General features: G+C 39.6%; 1 protein-coding gene across 1 annotated transcript; it reads right to left on the minus strand.

Moving 5' to 3' along the window:
- Positions 1 to 987: 987 nt before the first annotated feature.
- SNX10 (sorting nexin 10) lies at positions 988 to 19,846 on the minus strand (the record flags this gene model as incomplete). Its single annotated transcript, XM_080339053.1, has 6 exons — positions 988 to 1,133; positions 1,583 to 1,798; positions 9,961 to 10,059; positions 10,642 to 10,742; positions 14,176 to 14,262; positions 19,823 to 19,846. The coding sequence occupies 6 exons, from the start codon at positions 19,844 to 19,846 to the stop codon at positions 1,055 to 1,057; spliced, it is 606 nt and encodes a 201-aa protein (XP_080195179.1). The 3' UTR covers positions 988 to 1,054.
- Between the last annotated feature and the right edge of the window lie 221 nt (positions 19,847 to 20,067).

Genomic DNA, 20,067 nt, shown 5'->3' on the forward strand with positions numbered 1-20,067 from the left:
TGTTCAAGTCTGCCTTTTGTTTGTGAAAAAGTCAATATTCCAGCGTTTTAACTACAGCCACAATGAAATCAGCAGCTCCTGTTAATTCCAAATTGTGGAGAGGTCCACATCTGTACAGCATGTTATAGCTACGCAATTACCATCATCTCAAGAGATGGAGATACTCTCCATTTCAGCTGCTAGGCTAAAACATATCTCCTGGCATCTTCAAAGATAGGCGCCTAAAATAAACCTTCTGAAAATAAAATCCTGGCTCTAGTGAGGTCGATGCAAAATTCAGCCACTGGTTTCAATGAACCTCATCCAGGATTTTCACTGGGAATGAGTATCCTTAATTCCCTGGGAACACAGAATCTCCAGCAAGCCTAGAAGTGATGTCATTTTTATTAATATTTCAAACTTCTAAGCAACCATGCTCGAGAATTTTGGCCTTCAGTTCTTATGCATGATAAGACCAAGCTTTCCATAAACATTACAGAAAGACCAGAGGAAGATGTATTTATATCTCAAATTGTCAGCGGCATATAGTTTGTACAAATGTTGTTTTGCTGATGTTGCTGAGCTACTTTAAAAAGTTAATACCTTGCAGGGTATGTAATTTCATCACCAATGTCAAATGACTTCTGAAGATGAAACTTCTCTGATGCAAATTACAAAAAGATGCTTTGAATATATTTGATATGAGATACCAACTTTTAAGCTAAGGAATTAAGTTACCTTTATTTTCCAGATTCGAGACATGTACTAACTAAGGGAAATATTTTAACTGCCACATACGTCAGTAGAGCATGACTAACCCAATACTGAGATTTTAATAGTCACAAAAACCTAAATGTGATAGGTAGCATATAGACCAGAATCAGCAAACATAATAAATCAAAGAAATAGTATCAAGGTCTGTTTTTAAAATTTTCTAAGGACATATAGTTGTATTGACAACGCGCCTTTTAGATACGTGTTACCAGCTGGCCGTGTTTATGTAGTAAAAGTAACCAGTAAACAGAGTAGAAACTGCTTTGTGCTGTCCTTAAGATAGCAATACTGGAATGATTTTTCATGATTCTTCAGAAGCTGGACTTGCTTTACAGGCACATGAAATGCTGTCATCACTGGGTCCCAGCCTGGAGGAGGAACTGCAGAAAGGAGGAGAAGGGGAAAAAAAAGAAGAAAAAAAAAAAAAAAAGGAGGAAATTGGTTTTCACAACACACTCAAAGCCTGAGTAACAGAGGAGAACTTTAATTATCTCCAGTCACAAAGAGAGACAGGAAATTTGGACTTTTAATTAGCCATTTGGAGTGCAGTTGGATATTTTTTTTAGCAAGATAATTTAAACGCGAATAATTCAAGTCTGACTAAATGAAATTCACATAATCAGAATGCAGATAATTGAATTTCTACTGCATTCATTAATTCAGTGTGGAGGTGTGTGTGAAGACTTCTATGATGAGCTGTCACAGCTCAATAAAATCTCAGTCAATTAATTTTTTCATTATCTTAGTATTACATCAACAAAAAAGTGAAGCATGCGCATGTGTATGTACATATATATAAGCCTGGAAAGTAAGGAAATGCAGAAATCACCTCTCTGAGTCAGAGTCCGCGTCGTTTTTTCCTTGTTTTCTCTCTTCATCTTCTATAGGAAAACGCCTGTTCAAGGAGGCAAACTTATGGATCGCATCAGCAACAGAGTATTTGGTCTGTCCAGATACACAAGCCTCCATATCCTCTGGGCTTAGCTGGGTCTGTAAGAAGAGGTGAAGTCTACTGTCTGACAGCAATAATGCATCTTGCAGGATCCTGGAAAAAAATAAAATTAAAAAAAAAATCAAATGCTTTTATATAGATACAGATACATACAGATATTCTAAAGTGTTTTACCAGAACAAATTCTAGATGCTGTCCTGCTTTTAAGTTTTCAGATGAATCCTGACTCAGGAACAGAAGGTAATGAACATACTAAAACGATTAGGTGTGTGTTACTTTCTTATTACGTTATTTGGAATTTTAGGTAAGTAAAAACACAAAGCTAATAGTTAGGCACATCTGTTATTAGAATAACTTCAAGGACGTTTCTTCCATTTAACCATCTGTTATTACCACATGGATCAATTAATGATTTTTAGGCAGTTAGAGGCATATACTCTTACAAAAATTTGGTCTCCATTTGAGAACTCTTTTTTTTAACTACTAAGCTTTTCTAAGAATTACAAATGACCTCTTTTTTGGTGGGTGGAAGAAGCGTGTACAGAGAACTTCAGACACATGCAATGTCAGGACTCTGAAATACCAGTAAACAATAGAGCCAACATCACCAAGAACCATTTACACTTTTACAAATACGTGTACATTTAAGCTGGAGTGACAATGCCGATACTGAACACTGATTTAAATGTACTTGCAAAATTTTTCTGGGAATCTTAAATACTACTTAATTCCAGCTATTCTTTTCAAAAGTCAATTTTAATCTTTTGTTTATATGTATTTTAAATTAAGTCTTCAAATAAATTCAGCACAGTGTATTTACTTAACATCACGTGAGAGCAAAAATACAATACATTCCAGTAACACAAAGTTGTAGAGATACTTTTACAACGACTGAGAATTGAGGATCATCATTGCTACTTTGAAAAAAATGCAACATTGCTGCAACATTTCTCTAAGGAAGGAATTATATAATACACAAGCCCTAGAATGATTAACAAAAGACTCTTTTGTTTATATGTGTAATTTTACTCATGTAATAAAGTCATCAGAACCTACGACTGTGCCAAACAGTGCTCCACAGAAAATCATTAAAATATCTTTATACAAATCAAAACTATTAAGTATTAATATTTACCTATTTCTACCTATTTAGGTTACAGTTGTTACCAAAAAAGTCATTGTTATGCAACAGGAAACAAGAGATGATGTTAATATAAGAACTAGTAAGAGCAGAAAGAAATATTGCATTCTATAGGTACTCTGACTAAAATGAAAAGTATAACTATTAAGTTCCTTCTCTCTTCATCTTGTGTGTTTAGACTGTAATGCTTTAAAACACAAATATGTTCTGAAAAGTGTTCTCTAAAGCGGCCAATATTACAATAACGTTTAATAAATATACTGAAGGATTTCTGGCTTCGTCTAAGCCTATAAAAATCTGTGAAATCAAAAAAAAGTAATAAGAGATGTCTAACTGAAAATGCGGGATATTTGTGTACATGCACATTTCATTTGTCTAGGTAAACACACACACAGTCTCAACCAAATAATTCAAACTTTGACACCTTGCAATGAGGAAATGTCTGCAGTGGCCCTAATGATCTACCAGGTGCGTTTGAAATTCAGTCTGAGAAGGACCAGATTTCACTGAAGTTCAAAATAAGCACACTTTCATACCTAGAGAAAGCCCTTTTAATATGTTCTAAATTCTCACAATTTTACTTAAAAATAAACACGGCAAATATACATCTGTAAAAAAAAAAAAAAAAAAAAAATCAAATCAATGCACACAGTGTATTAATATACAAAAAAAAACTTCTTTGCAGTCTAAAAGAAACCAGCAAATGCTGCGTAAAAATTATTCAAAACACAGGATTTACAGGTCTATACACCTTGACAGCAACAGCTTCATGAATACAGTTTGAAAAGCCATCATTCAGCAGCCACTAAAAGTGGATTTCAGCCTTGACTCTTGATAAACATACATTCCAAACAAAGACAAACAGTGCAACAAAAAGTAAAAGAAAAAGTGGCATTCCATGTAATAAATCCACATTTATAGTTTGTGCACTTGGGGGGAGTAAATACTCTCCTTCCTCTTTAGGAAAAAAAGAAAAATAACATGCTGGAGTTTTATTGTAGAGTAAATAGCGTTACTGTTTTTCCTAGGCTTATGAGCACAATGAGTGGATGCACATTTCTGCAATTTTAACATTTGCGTATCTGATACCAAGTAACCCAGAAAAAAGCCAAGACGTTAAATTCTGTGGATAGCATTTAGTTTCACAGATTTTCCTCTTGTTGTACCTTCAAAAGTTTCCTGCCACCCAACGAAATCACGAGTAACTAACTGTTCATGAGATTACGCTACACTTACAGCTCTGTTGCTGTTTGAAATGTATTTTATTTTCTTTATAAAATAATGGGTAATCTTTAAAATTGATTTTAGATGGTTTGAGGCATTACACCAGAGAAGTAGTGAGCACTAATGTCAATGATATTGGACACAAATTCATTTTAGCTTTATTTCATGTCCAGTACAATTCTGCCAAGCCTTGAACTGCTAAAGCACTGTTATTAACTCAGCAGTAACCTAACACATGGAACAGCAAACAAAAGTGATAAGAGTACAGACTGATCAGGACCTCAAGGCTACTGTCCTTTTTCTGCAGCTATAATTCAATTTCCAATTTTACTTTACATTGGACTCATTATTTCACAGTAATTTTCTTTTCTGCTTCACAGTGCCATCTGGAGGTGAAAGGAGTGAAGAGAAACCAAGGCACAGAAATGGAAAGGTGTTCATAAAGCTAATCACATGCACAGAGACATATATATATATCTGTATGTTCACAAAGAGGGGAGGGACCAAACACTCAATGCCTATTTTGCAAATCAGTTAAAACCATCCTGAAAGCAAACATATGAACACCTTTCACCCAGTCATACCCTTGAAGCATTTATTCTTTAATTAAAAAAAAAAAAACAACACAAAAACCAAACTTCTGCTTCTCCCACCCCTTCTGAACCAACAGGTTAGATTGCTTTTTAATTGCATCCTTTGAGCAATCAAAGTGAAAAAGAAATTCTGTGCTATCCATAAGCATTATGCTTTTCTGTTCAAAATACTTCTTTTTCGAGGAAATAACCACACATTTGTCTCCAGATGTTACTAGTAGCATTAAGTGCTGGCACAGCAGTTGCTCTCTGGGGCTTTCACTGTCCTGGGGACTTACTGATGTAAAGGGCTGTACATCTAAAAAATATATTTGGCTCCAAGGAGTTTAAGAAAAAAAAATACAAAACTCCACCTAACAAATTAGAAAGGCAGGGAGAAAGGCAGAGTGTCATAATATTAATACTCAGATGTCTTAGCAGAGGCTGAATGTGTGTGCAGTTTCCACACAACCAGTAGCACTCACAGTACTTCCCCAACAGCTTTATTACAGCCCACGTCAGTGCAAAGCTGTGGCTACAGCGATGTAAATCAGCTCTTGCTGCCATTGCGCTAATGGAAGAGTCATGGCTCATGGTGATAATTCCTGTAAACTGACTGGCCATATTTAAGAGAACAACAGATTTTCTATGCACGCCTGGAATAAGAACGAAATGCTGAATCCTGCAAGTCTTGATCCCATCAGTAGTCATTACTTGTCAGAGATCTCACTCCTCTCGGCCAGATTGCTTACATGCATAATTACTACTTACGTGATTAAGAGGGCTGCAGGATAAGGCTCTACATTGGAATTAGAGATAATAAAATAATTTTTTATTCATGGCCACGTGAATCTTTGTTTGTAAGCTTTCAAGAAATGCTTGTGATCTCTAGACCCTTAAAAGAAGCAGGGCCGAAAAATGTCACTTCACAAACAAAATAATATAATTTTTAAGGAAATGCTGGATACTCTACGAGGAGTATTTCTCCTTCCCTTTGTTACAGTAAGAACATTTACAAAAGACAAAACGTGTTTTGTCTTATTTGGACAAGGTCCAAAATCTGGTTTTCTTCAGCATGATTTTATTAGGTATATTATACACTGTTCTGCTGGAGAACAACATATGGCTGAACAGTACAACTTAATCCTAACTAAAGATTTCCTGTGTCTACTGTAACCTAATACAATGACAGATGCACACTTGCATGTGTGTGGAAGGTTAACACTCCGATTTTGTTTTCGACAAATTTACTCTGCCCATTTACATCATATAATGAGAGCAAGGGGAAGAAAAAAAAACAGAGGCTGAGAGGCGGGGGCTGACGGCCTGTGCTGGGGTGCCCTCTATTGAGCATCCAGCCCCTCAGCCCCTCTCCCAAATCCACAACAAAGCCCCAGCTTCCCCTAAAAAAACAAAACAAAACAAAAACTGCACTTCCTCCTTCATTTTTCATAAAGGGGGAAATGTTAGTGATGGGAAGCAACTGTTGGTCACCTGATAATGCATACATTTAAGAATGGATTAAGTGACACACATCTGATAGGCATTATTCCCTCACCAGATAGGAAATACTAGCAAGGCTTCATTGGAAAGAGGCAGACATCACTCTCCTGAGGAGATCCCACCTTCCCCACAGCCATTGATGCTCTCACCTGAGCCCTGGCAAGCCCTTGGAAGCTCATTTTCCCCTCTCCACACCCGAGAGGGGAGCCAGTGGAGACACCTCTGGGAGAGTCCTCTGACCCTGCACCAGCTCCTGCTTGTGGGACTGTGGTAGGGAATCATGGAATAGTCTGGGTTGGAAGGGACGTCCAAAGATAATCTAGTCCAACTGCCCTGCAATGAGCAGGGACATCTTCAAGTAGATCAGGTTGCTCAAAGCCCTGTCCAGCCTGGCCTTGAATGTCTCCAGGGATGGGGCATCTACCACCTTTCTTGGGAACCTGTACCACCCTCATTGTAAAAAAATTCTTCCTCATGTCTAGCCTGAATCCCCCCTCTTAGTTTAAAACCATTACCCCTTGTCCTATCACAACAGACCCTACTTAAAAAGTCTGTCCCCATCTTTCTTACAGGCCCTTTTTAAGTACTGAAAGGCTGCAATAAGTTCTCCCTGGAGCCTTTTCCAAGCTAAACAACACCAACTCTCTCAGCCTGTCCTCATAGGAGAGGTGTTCAAGCCCTCTGACAATTTTTGTGGCCTCCTCGGGACCCTTACCTCTGTGAAGGTAAGGCAGTATGAGGAGGAGGAGGGCAAACCCCCAGCCATTTCCAGAGATCATCTCTGCCTTAGTCAGCCAAGATTTGCATGGCTGCTTTAGCACCAAGTGATCCTGACACACAGTGATCCGGGGCAGCAACACTGTGGATGCCCTTCGTCTCCTATGGATCCCAGCACTGCAATTCTCAAAACTCCTAGTTTGTCTTCCATCCCATCATGAACTGCATGTTTGAAAACCAATTGAAGACTAATCCTTTTTCCTGAACCACATAATTTTTTGGGATCCAACCATACTCAACAAAAAGCTGTCAGTGACTGAACCAAACTTCACCTAAAATGGTTTTGTTAACTAGTTTTCTAATAAGCAAGTATGGGTGATCTTCTGTGAAGGTAATCTAAATCCTGAAGTTAAACCTGTATAGCTACAAAGGGATGAAAGCAAATATCATCTTATACAACCTAATATCAAATACTGTTTTAATTTTGATCTCCAATTTAAGAATAAACTTTTCCTCTGAGTTTACAGACATCCTCAAAGGTATGAGGCTACTTACCAGGAAAAACACATAATTTTCCTTATTCTTACAAAGTAATTCATAATTGAAAAGGTACTAGCTGACTTCCGTTAATGCAAATGGGCTCTTGAAATATTAAATTATGCCTAGACAAGAAGTGAGCTTTACAGGTCTTCATCAGTCAGAGAAAATAATCTGTAAGACAAGCAGGTCTTGCGCTACATTTGTGCCGTAAAGCCAAATTGAAATGGGACACCTGTTTCTAGATCTCACCAAACTCTAGAGTTTTGCTTTAGTTTCCAGATGTTTGCCTAATTCTCACACTACTTTGTGAAGCACAGGGAGGCTTCACAAAGTCTCTAAGTATGCACCTTGCCCCGTGCTAACTCGTTCTGGAGCGATGCAAGAAGGAGGACAGGTCCACATAGGCTCGAATCCCATTTCTTCCCACTGCCAGAAAGAAACAGTAGCAGGGCTGTGAGTCTGTGCACAGTGATTGCTGTCATTGCTGAGGCGGACAGAGCACTTGGCTTTGCAGTTCCGGCTTACACTGTCCCAAGCAACTACTTTCTTGTTCCTTCCCCACCATCTTTCTAATATACTAGGACGGTCCTGCTTCCCTTGGCATTGCCAAACTGCAGAACATGCAACATTCAGATCCAGAGCTTTACTTAAGTTAAGTGTGTGTATATCTACACATACACACATTTGTTAATGAGTCCCACAAATTCAATTTCAGAGAAAGAAATCATAACCTTTGGTTCAGACTCTCAAAAAAATGGGGAGGAAAGCATGGCAGCCTAGCTGAACCAGTAAAAAGATCCCTTCTGAAAGCAGCAGTAGCACAGATATGCCAGCCGGCAGAGGGCAATGCTACAGCACATAAGGTGCCAAGACAATTCGTTACAACACAACTCTGTCTCTGAAAATTCCTTCCAACTATTTCCCAGGGCTAAGAGAAAGCTGACACCTTTCTAAACAGCATCCAAGTTCAAACATTTAAATCATTACCTTACAAGAGAGATGACTCTTTTCCCACTCCTAGACTAAGAGCAGCAAGGTAAAACATTCCATGTGACGTGCATATCTTCTGCTGTCAGTATCCATTTAGGCTACAGACATCCACAAAAATGGAGAGTGGGAACGTCTTTTAAGAGAATCTACCTCTTTGTTTTGCCTTCTGAAGCACAGACAGCGCTTGCAAGTATTTTGATGCTGAAATACTGTACCTTGTTACCAGATTGGCCTCTTTGCCATTTTAAAATGAGAGTTGATATTGGAAATGCAGCACAGTTAAGCTACAACAGCTCAGATCCAGGGACATGAACCATCACTCCCCTTTGTATGCCCATTAATATCATTGCCTCTAGAAGCACAGTTACTCTATTTCACCATTCTTCTTTCCTGAGGTGCAGGAAAAAAAACCCTCTGACTCTTTTCTGGTTTCCCTTCCCTGTCTCACATGCCTTCAAACAGTATTTATCAGCTATCCTTTTGGCCACAGATCCTATAACTGTACATGGAACTAACAGCAGTTAGTTCTCCCTGACTTCATCCGTTAAGCCTAACAAATATACCTCAGGACCAATGATTTGTTGTCTGATAGTGAGGCTTATAATTATAATACACTGATGGGAAAAAACAGTAGGTCCAATATTCCTCTACCCACTGATCACAAGGCTTAAAGCCTATTTAAATGATTTGCCTTTTTTCCTTTGCTTATGCAGTTCTGATTCATGGAAACATTGATATTGAAAGAAGATGAATAGCCTCTATTCACACTTTTTTACCATGCCCTTACCCCAAGCAGTAGCTAAAGAGAGCCTGCAAATGTGCACACAATTCCTGCCCCCGCAGCTGTGAGCAGCCTGCTCTCACACCAGCAGTGCCAGGGCACAACGAGAATGACAGAGAAAGCAAAAAATTACATCAAAAGGGTCTCTGCCTCTGCAGAAGGTGAAGCAGTTACAGCAGTGGGACTGGGGAATGCAGAACAAACTCATACAGCCCTCCCTTGTAATGCAGGTCAGGCTCTAGCTAACTCTGATGAACTATTTTATACAGACTGCAGCTGTAATGAAAATGGCCATAGCTGCTAGAGCTTGTTTATGTTAGTGGGACTGGTAAACAAAGTAATTGGCATTATAGGAAATATCTGTGTGAGGAGATCTTGCTACAGAATACTCCCAGGGGTTTAGCCCACAAAGACATTGATTTTCTGTGAACATAAAGAAGGAGAGTTCCTTTATAGGAGAATATCTAGCTCATTCTTGAAAGCTAGAAATAAACATCAGAGTGAAAGATCTCCCAGCGATAGTACAGAATTGGAAAGTGACATAAATCCAAAACCACTATAACCAATGCAATGAAACACAGTGGAAAAGCCGCAGTTAAAGTTTTCTTATAACCAGAGCTGAAGTCACGTGCATGAAATATGACTGTGCAAATAAAAAATAAAACCAAATGTGTAACCTGTAGAGATGGCCACACGGTGGCTCTCAAGCACCAGAGATTAGCTATCTTAAACCAGAAAACTGATGACATCATAAAAATGCCACATCTCTAGGATAGGCAGTACTTACTTTTCCAGGAATTCTTGCAGGCCCTGTCGGCGATGGTCCACATGATGAGGATTGTTCATATTGAAAAAGGGAGTTTTAGAAGGCAGTTCAGGTAGCTGTCTTTATAAACAAGAAGCAAATACACAGTTAAAACCAAATGTGAAACAGTGGAGAAATATGCACTAAGCAAATGCCAACACTGAGCATATGAAAAATCTCAGGTCATGTTCCAGAAGTTCATGAAATCGAACTTGGGAACATAAGGCTGAGAAACCAGAGGGTTTCTGACACACCTCAAAGGGAAAAATAAACTAATCTGATTTTTCTGGTCCAGTTGTTAAGCCTGCATGCATGTCTGGCTGGGTCCCTTATGATCCTTGCAGAACCTAAACACATCCTTAAAGTGCAGAAAGAAGTTACATACACCTATGATAAATTGCCATTTCTGCTACCTCTCCATAGCAAAAGGAAACATATATCCGATCTGTTACAAATTAGAGGGGGCCTCACGAAACAAAGGCTATCAATACAAACCACATTCTTCTGTGTTTAAAGCAGAGAACAATGGTTTGTACAGAATAAACATGTGCTAGTAAGAAACACAGGACACTTTCCAGCTCTTAATTCTCAGAATGAAGATGAAAAAGTCCTCCCCTTCCATGACTGACAGATTATTAAACAGCTATATATAAAGTTGCTCACATAAGCACCGCATTGCTCTGAAGCCTCTGCCGAAGCCAAACGAATTCTCGAAAGCGTCGTCTAACACAGGATGTTTTCCTTGTAAAGCACATACTGTTTGTCTGTTGGGAAATAAAAAAAACCATTTTACTTTGTAAATCAGCTTAAGCTGAAGTGCAAGCATGGTATTTAGAACACATCCAAGATGCCAATCCCCCAAACACCAATGGAAAGCTTGGCATTAATTCACAATTTATGTTAAGGGCTGTTCTTTATCTCAGACAGGACTAGTGACAGTTTCTACTGTTTCTTAGGGAAATATTTGTCATCACTTTTTTCTTTCTTTTTAAAAGCAAGAGATCTAGGTTACGGTACAACTTGCGATAACAAAAAAAAAGATCTCAAAAAAGTTTCAGCAGATACTGCCAGTCTTTGCAGGGGAAAGAAAACAAAAAATCATGTTTAGCTATTCTGGTTATAATCCCGTGAACAGTTAGCTACATAGAGTTCTTCCAGTGTGCAAGTATACTTAAATCCAATCAAAGAAACCAATGTGACTGCTCTCCACAGTAGCAGCACTTGGAGATTTGCCCACAGAACACTACTAGTCCACTACAAAAATGCCAATTCATCAAAAGAGAAACAATTCGCAGAAATTAGATGCTTTTGCCAAATTTTCCTGTGGAGTGTACACTTAGATGAAACCGCATCCCCCAGACAGGACTCCATTACAAATCTACCTGCAATCCAACCCACCTTCAATCACCTGCCAGGAGGCACAACCCCTGGACAGCCACATGATGCAGATGGTAAAAGGCCCAAAGATGCCAGCTTTTTGGAATACGTGATTATCTGGGATACCTCACAGTTCAAGATGCCAAATGCTCTAGGAGCTGGGCAGAGGGGAACCCAGCTGGTCTAAGAGCCTGTCAGACACAAGATTTTGAATCCATTAAGAAGCCTGGATGGTGTGGTGGCTGCAGTCCCCCCAGACCACTTGAATACTAGGGCAAGAGAGGCATGTCAGAATCATAGAACAGTTTGGGTTGGAAGGGACCTTCACAGGTCCAACCCCCCTGCACTGAGCAGGGACATCTTCAGCTAGATCAGGTTGCTCAGAGCCCCATCCAGCCTGGCCTGGCATGTCTCCAGGGATGGGGCATCTACCACCTCTCTGGGCAACCTGTGCCAGTGTTTCACCACTCTCATTGTAAAAAATTCCTTCCTCATGAATCTCCCCTTTTAGTTTAAAACCAATACCCCCTGTCATATCACAACAGGCCCAGCTAAAATGTCTGTCCCCATCTCTCTTATAGGCCCCTTTTAAGTACTGAAAGGCCACAATAAGGTCTCCCTAGAGCCTTCTCTTCTCCAGGCTGAACAACCCCAACTCTCTCCACCTGTCCTCACAGGAGAGGTGTTCCACCCCTCTGATCATCTTGGTGGCCTCCTCTGGATCCTCTCCAACAAGTCCATGTTTGGGAGAACAATTCCCATTATGCCAGTGCAGTGAGTCAGAGCATGGAGGCACCACCTCCTTTGTGATCTTGGAGCCCCTGATGTGCGGGGAAAGACCTTCCCTTCTGCATGGAAAGGTTGTGACTCTGGGTCAGTCCTGACAGGCCGGTGCACCTGTGGCTCCCTGAGAAGGACAGTACCAGAACTATATGATCCGAGAAGTTCTGGACATGGACAAATGATGGAAAAATGACAGAATATTGCCTCATCCTAAGTGTGGCCAAAGTGGAAAAAAAATTGATGAAAGCAAATGATGTCATGATCCTATAAATAGCGATCCTAAGCGAGGCTCGGTGAGCTCTCCAGCATCACAGCGAGATGTCACCTTGCATCCCCTTCCAAGATAGAATGCTGCTCAGAGTCACCTCACAATTAATGGACACCACAAAGTCGTGGGCAAAGATAGATTTCTCAAGACTCAACAAGCACCTGTTGAGAATGCCGATGCATTAAAGTGAGTAATTCACTAAACTCGAGAGGGAAATTTTGGTCACAGGTATACTTCCACATATACTCAAATATCCATGGATTAGTATGTGACTTATAAATTTGTATGTGTGTGTTTTTCTCTATATACCTGTGTGCATGCCTATGTGTATGTGACCTGATTTATCTCTTTTTAAGTGAAGTGTGATCCTCACTGTTTTTGAATATGTAATCAAGTCCCTGTTTTGATTATAATAAATCCCATTGAATTGCTTTAAATTGCTTCATTAATCAGTTGTTGATTGAGTGCTATTAAAAATCATATATTAAAAACTTGTGATCTACCTCAATAAATTTCAAATTGCTGCTAAATAAAAACTGTAAAAAAACTCCATCCATAATAGATGGCAGGACTGACCTAGAGCCTTGGTCTCTAAGAGCCCTGGCACTGTGCTGGTAGGAAAGTTTATCAGATTCAGAGATGCTCAGTGCTGAATCATATAACACTAGGTCTAAATGACATAATCCTCAACTTCGCAGTCAGTGAGAAAGCTAGTAATATAATTATATACAGAAGCACCAATGCCTGTGAAACAGTTATACAGCACTCATCTCACCAAACTTACAGGATTTCTATTTACCAGAAGTCAAAAACATAATTGCTTTAGAACCAGTACTTAAACCATATTGCAAAATGTAAGTTTCACAGCCCTGATTGCCACACAGGAGAGAAGTACTTGTCACAATGGGCATTTAATAAGCCATCATTTAACTGCTTGTTCTTGTTAGGCTGAATGCTTAACACTCCCACAAGGTAAGGAAATGCTTTCGGTCTTGTGCCAAGTATTAACCATGTAACTCAGTCCTCTCAAATTCTTCATCTGATACTTGATATACTTCACAATTTTTTTTTTTTACATTGCAATTAAAATCTCTGGATCTAGATTTGGGGAATTAGGATAACTCCTCCCATACATCATCTACCAAAGAAGAATAATCAACAAAACAAAATGATGTATAGGACAGATTTAAGACACACAAGAACCGCAATTCTAAGTGCACTCCCATTAACATATGGTAGCCTACATGCATAAACCCAAATGTAGTTCCTAGATATATACAAGCAGCACTAAACTAGCATAATACAAATGTCAAGGTACACTGAAAACCACATTGCAGCAACCAAGTAACTTGTCAAAAAGATGAACTGAGGAGAACTGAAAGTACAAATAACCAGATAATTACTTCAAAGTTGTTTTCCATTGAATACCTGAACATCAAAATTATTCTATAATGGCAAGACATCACTGACTATGACTGTCTTCTAGCTGATAAGTAAAGCTGAGAATATCACTGTTGCAAGACATTATGGAGTGCACGGGTGTACACAACACCAAGTTCAACTCCCAGCTTGGCCAGACCCACTACACAGCTTTTGGCCAACACACCTTACCTGTTCCACTGCATCTCAGCCATTAAAAGGAGAATAATATCCTCCAGCCTCCCAGAAGTGGTATAAAGAAATTCCATTACTATCCCAAAGAGAACCCTGGTGTGGACAGAAACAGCAATAAGAGCCCAAAGAATCTGTACTGATACTTTTATACTTACGTGAATAAATATCTCATAGTCTATATAAGAATGCCATGAGTCTTCTTTCTGTGTCCTGGGGTCTCGCACTAGGACAGTTACAAATTCCTGCAAACGCATAATTAAAAAAAAAAATTAGAAAATAATCAAGTAATTAACTTCAGAAGACTAAGGCAGCCTGAAAGACGCTCTTGAACAGACGCTCTGCTGTTTCACAAACTACTGTGCTCAGAGTAAAAGCTGAACTGATGTTTTATTGAATTTTGCAACCCTGTAAAAGGAGAAGCAAAAAGCAATGAATCATCTGAGCTACACCACATGTCCGGGAAATTCCTTACCAAATTGCTAGCTGAAAAGGAATATTTCAGATTAAGTAATACTGTAAGAAGTCATACATACTTCATGCATGGGAGATTGGGTGATCTCAGTACCTACAAATTAAAAACCTAACATTCAGAGTCACACATGTAAGCAAGAACTAGGCAGGCATTTTAGGCTCTTCCCACTCTTGTAATCAACATTCACAAAGAACATGTTCCAAACCTGCTCCATGTACCAAATACTTACATATAACATTTTATTTACTCCTAAATTTCTCTTTGTCATTTTATCTACACTATTTTAAAATAAAGAATTCATACCCATTGACTTCAGGGATCTGAGGTAAGTGCTCAGTATCACCACGAAAAGCTGAAGAACTGCCCTTGCTCCAGCCTAGTGCAAAAGGATGCAGCACTGTTAACTGCCTTGGACACAGATTTGACACAGGGAATCAAGGTCTCAGGCCCAGTGCCCAGGGTGCCATGTTCCACATACCCTTCCTGATAAACCAGGAACTTAAGTCACAGAGTACAGCCAAGGACGCAAGACCTGGGCACTGGTACCTCAGTCTGCCCATCAACCTGCCCAGGGAAGCAACACAGCTGCACTGCAGAGCATAACTCCCCATTTTCAGGGAACAATGATAGAGAGTATTTGTTGTAGAAGTTGTCATATCTAGTCTATTTCCTTGTAATTCCTACACTTATGTAATCATTCAGAGGGATCCTGAAGGTGTGTGATGGGTCTATGGGCATCACTGTCATGTAACCAGGCATCACTAACAGGAATTGGAAGAGGCTGAAGAATTAAATACTCCTGAGTATCCTCAGTAAATGGCCATGTGAAAACTTCCACTGTTTTGTTGTTGGTTTTGTTTTTTGTTTTTGTTTGTTTGTTTGTTTTGTTTTAAAAAAAGGGAGAAAAAATACAAGAAGCCTGCTGAACCTGCATGTTCATAATAAAATGGAAAAGGTTTCTTTAAAACAGGAAGGTTGAAAGTATGCCTAACTACCTTCTTTTCCCTGAGCAAATGAATAGGCTGCCCTACTTCAGATGCTTAAATAAGCTATTCACACAAGTAGATAAGCCAACCACTTAAACAATGACTCAGTTAAAAAGAACCCCACAACTGTATCATTTTAAGCGACAGATACATTCCTCCTGACAGAAAGGCATTGCACAAGATCTCCAGGTACAGGAATCGACTGTGGGAGGAAGGACAGTGTCTGTGGTAAATAACATGCTTTTTTAGTACGCCTTTGCACAAATCGAGAAATTTTGAGCTATAAAGCTCTCAAAATGTGTCTCTCCATGTCAAACCACAGATGTCAGAAATGAAACCTTTACTCTTCAGCCAAATTATCTGCCGCCACCACACACTTCAGTGTGTCACCAGCAGCAACCTTTGATGGACTGACAGGAGAATAAGGACAACCTTGAAATGAAAAGACATATTTTTGCCAAACAGTCACTGCACTCTGTACATGGCAGGGAGGTGTTCATGGTCTGGATTAAATCATTTACTACTGTGATTTCCAGGTGGTGCTGCTTCAGGGATGGCCTGATGGCTGGAGAGAGCCCACAATTTTATCTCACTTAGCCCAGCTCCTAGTCACAGGGTGTTTTCTGCATTATTTCTAGATACGTTTTTGGTGTGCTCCACAAGGACTCTGGCAAAAAAAGCCAGTTTGATAGGCTCCCACCACCTCTGCTGTGTCTTTCCTTGCAGTAGAAGGCCGGATTCTCCTCTGTAGCTCTTTAACCCCATGCCAACGTGGCACAAGAGGAACAAATGAGCAGAGCTATAATCACTTCTACCAGCTGAGGGTCATGCCTTTACTTTTACAAAAACGCTAGTGGGAGACATGAGGAAGTTATTCCCTCTCCTGAGCAGATCCTGAGCAATGTGTTGAACAAAGGAGAGGAAACCATTTTTGGTTGTTTTTTTTCCATCTGCCTCACTGTCTATTATCTTTGGCATACATATACAGACATAGAATACTTTCAGACTCACTGTAACTTGTATTCATATCCATAGTCTTATAGTGTCCCAAGTTTTTGTCTTCCCCAGTCTCCTATATCCCTGTGCCCTACTCATCCCTAGAGCTGCAACCACTTCTCCTAAACATACTTTATTTTCTTTCCTGAAGAAAGAAAATAGCACTAAATGCTTCTATCCTGCAAGTGGAAGAAGAGGAATGACACCAGGCAGCTCCAAATGAGAGACTGCTCTCCCCTTAACTGCTGCAGCCCAGAGTCACAACTGCAGATATCCTGCTCATAACCTGACCTCAGTCCCATTCCTCTCATCCACCACCATACTTGCTTCCCATCACCCTTCCTTTTGTCCAGGTTGCCCAAATGACTTCATTTCCAAGCCTTCTATAACCCTCTCCCTTGTACAGAATCAAAATAGTCTTCGTAGTAAAATGCTTCTTTCAACCTCTACTATACCAAAGTATTATGATTAAAAGTTATTATTGAATATGCCGTGGGTTAGCTACGTGTTACCTTGTAAATCATTCCTGACCACATGATTTACACAAAAAACTCTGTACACTTTTAATTTCCAACTAAATAGTCACTGATTTTTCAATACTGAGGAAGTCAAGCACCCTGCAGACTCTGTCTATAGAAGACAGGAGACCTGCTGTACACACTGTGGTAGGCAGGTATCTGGGCAGATATATATCACTGATCCAAGAGTGAAAATGATCTGTGGTACAGCAGAGCGCCTCAGCAAACTGTAGCCCTCACACATAGCCAGCATTAGCTCTGATTTGAAACACCATGATTTCAGCAGAATACTGTGTGCTTCTTATTTTTTTTTCCCCTCCTTTATTTACCGAAGAATATAGAGGCTGAGTTCAGAGTGAAGCAAGACAAACATCAAGCAACTAGCAAACAAAACCAAAAATGTACAGCCTTTCTCAAGATCTATGGTTACTTCCCCTGTAAACATCTTGAATTCAGGAAGCATTAAACCCAATTCCCATCACAGTTCCTCCTGCCCTGAAACAGTGGTATTGCCCAGATAGACTATTCCTTCTCTTTTGACCTTTAAGCCTTCTCCAGGATACAAGACCCCACTGGGACCACAGTATTGATCTAATCAAAGTGTCTCTGACTGCCCAGCACAGATGCAGATACACTGCCAGAAAAGGTGTTTATGCCTCCTTGCTCCTGTAAAAGTAGGCTTGTAAAGGCCAATATTCACATATAAAATATATTAGGTTCCAAGTAGTGTTAGGTGGCAGAATATTCCTCTGGGAGATTGCTCTTGTATGCTGAGTCCATCCTGCATTCCCTGGTCAGAAACAGTCATCAGATTACAGTAGCTTTGGGTAATAATTGCCTTTCTTCTCTGTATATACTCCTTACCTTCCCACCTTGCTATAAAAATAGGATACTTTCAATAGGCATGTCTATCTTCAAGAAATGCACTGCTCACCTAAGGGAGGTGCGGCTGACCTTTTCCTCCCACAGCCTACATGAAGACTAACTTCATCTTTTGCCACAAGACTGTATTGCAGTCCAGCCGGGCAACCTGGGGAAGCAGAGCCTGAAGAGAGACAAAGCTTCAGGGACTTTTTACTTTCATCAGCTGTAATCCTTTCCAAGGTGTCTTCCTCCCCCACACAGTTCTGCTTGTTTTTTCCAGAATTGCAAATCTAGCTGTTATGCCACGTTATATATACTTTCTGTGGTTTTGAGTGGATTTTTTTAGTTTTGGGTTGGCTTTTGTTTGTTTTTTTGTTTGGTTGTGGTTTGGGTTTTTTTTTTTTAATTTTTATTGAGGGGTACAATACCTGCATGTCTATCCTGCATTCAAGAATATGTGTTCTGTAACCCTTAAGTAACAACAATTCTCTCAAAAACAGAACTTGCTGCTGACAGTTCAAAGTGTCCAAGCTTGGTCACAGAAGCCTATTGCACTAGGAACAATACAGACTCAACAGAAAGCTATTGGAAAAAAGTGGTATGTCCATTTATTCCTTCTCCTTGGAGACTCCTAAATTCATATGCAAAACATTTCCTATCCAAACTGCTATACTTTTGGTATGGATCCCAGCTGCCACACTGGCCCAAACATCCTCATGAAGAACTTCAAATCCACCTCAAAAGTAGTCATTACTAAAAAAAGTAGTCACAACTATTATACTCAATGAGCAGGAATCAGCGGAGCAGCACCTCTGGCTGGATGTGTTTACAGTCCTATGCAAAGAACATGAGTGTGACAGCAGAGAAAAAGGGCAGCACTGAGGTGATGTAAACATGAGCACCAAGAACTGAAATGTTCCCATTTGGATTTGCCTCAAAATGAAGAATATACCATAAAAGTAGCTGAAGCAAACACAAGAAGTTTTTATATTTTCTTCTCCCTGCTCTCCCGCTTCTCACATCCTTTCTGCTGTTGGAAATATTTTTGCACAATGCAATGGATTGCTCAGAAACAACGATAAGTCAGAAGTTCTACTGTATAGAATCTGACCACAAAATCTGTGTGTTTCTGAGAAGTCTCTTTTTAACATTTTCCTATTAGGAAAATAGGAAATCTGACACAGAAACATCTAATTTTAATATGGGGGAAAAATCTACAACAAGGAGGAGGAATAAAAATAATCTCACATTGAATGATTATTTGCATTAATCATTCCAGTTGCATTTTAATTCAAAACTCTGCTCAGGAGCGTATCAGGTGATAACCTCATGCTCCATGGAAACACTGTTACACATCTGATTAGTCAATAACCCCCACAGAATCATTTTCCACAAAGCTTATGAGAAAATCAGTTTCCCATCAAGTTGCCTATTGGTAAAAGGATCAACCACAAAGAACATGAAGCTTTTCATGCTGGGAGCATTGGCATCTTCACACATGTTGAGTAGTCCAGCGGATAAGAGACTAACAGCCAAGACAAAACAAGCTGTTGAAACTTTGAATGCTCATCGGGACTGAGCAAAAGAGAATATGCAAAATGTGATTCTTGTGGTCTGCAAATCTCATAATTAGAGTTCAGACCCAGCTCCAACCACTATGTCCTACAAAATACCTGAAGACTGATGGGAGAGAAGACTAAAATCCAAGTCCTTCTTTCCTGTCTCTGAGCCCCTTATGCAGAGAGGCACTTACTCTCCTTCTCTCTCATCCAATGAATATTTGATTCTTCCATGAAACTTTAACAGAAAGAACTGGCACTGTATCACTCCAGAATATTCTGTAGCCTGGCAATTAGAACCATGAAGAATACAAACAATCTTTCCTGGTCCACGTGAACCTTAATGAAATCCAATTCACAACGACCAAACTAGAATCCTTTTTTATTAAAGCTCAGACATTACTTACTTGTTTTTCATGTTTTGGCGTCATCTTTACTGTTCTGTATTACAGTAACGATCAACCTAAAAACAAAACAAAACATCAGATTGGCATTTAGTAGTTATTTGAAGGTCTTTATTTATGTCTTGATTCTTAAAACTGTTGACTTACTGTTTAGACTTTACGCATTTGTATTGTGTGGAAATACTCACTATATATCCCGAAGTGTAACTTCCCTTAAGAAGATAACAGGAAGACAAACAAGAAATTCA

Source organism: Nesoenas mayeri (genome assembly GCF_963082525.1).
Source record: "Nesoenas mayeri genome assembly, chromosome: 2".
In the NCBI taxonomy this organism is placed as follows: Eukaryota; Metazoa; Chordata; class Aves; order Columbiformes; family Columbidae; genus Nesoenas; species Nesoenas mayeri.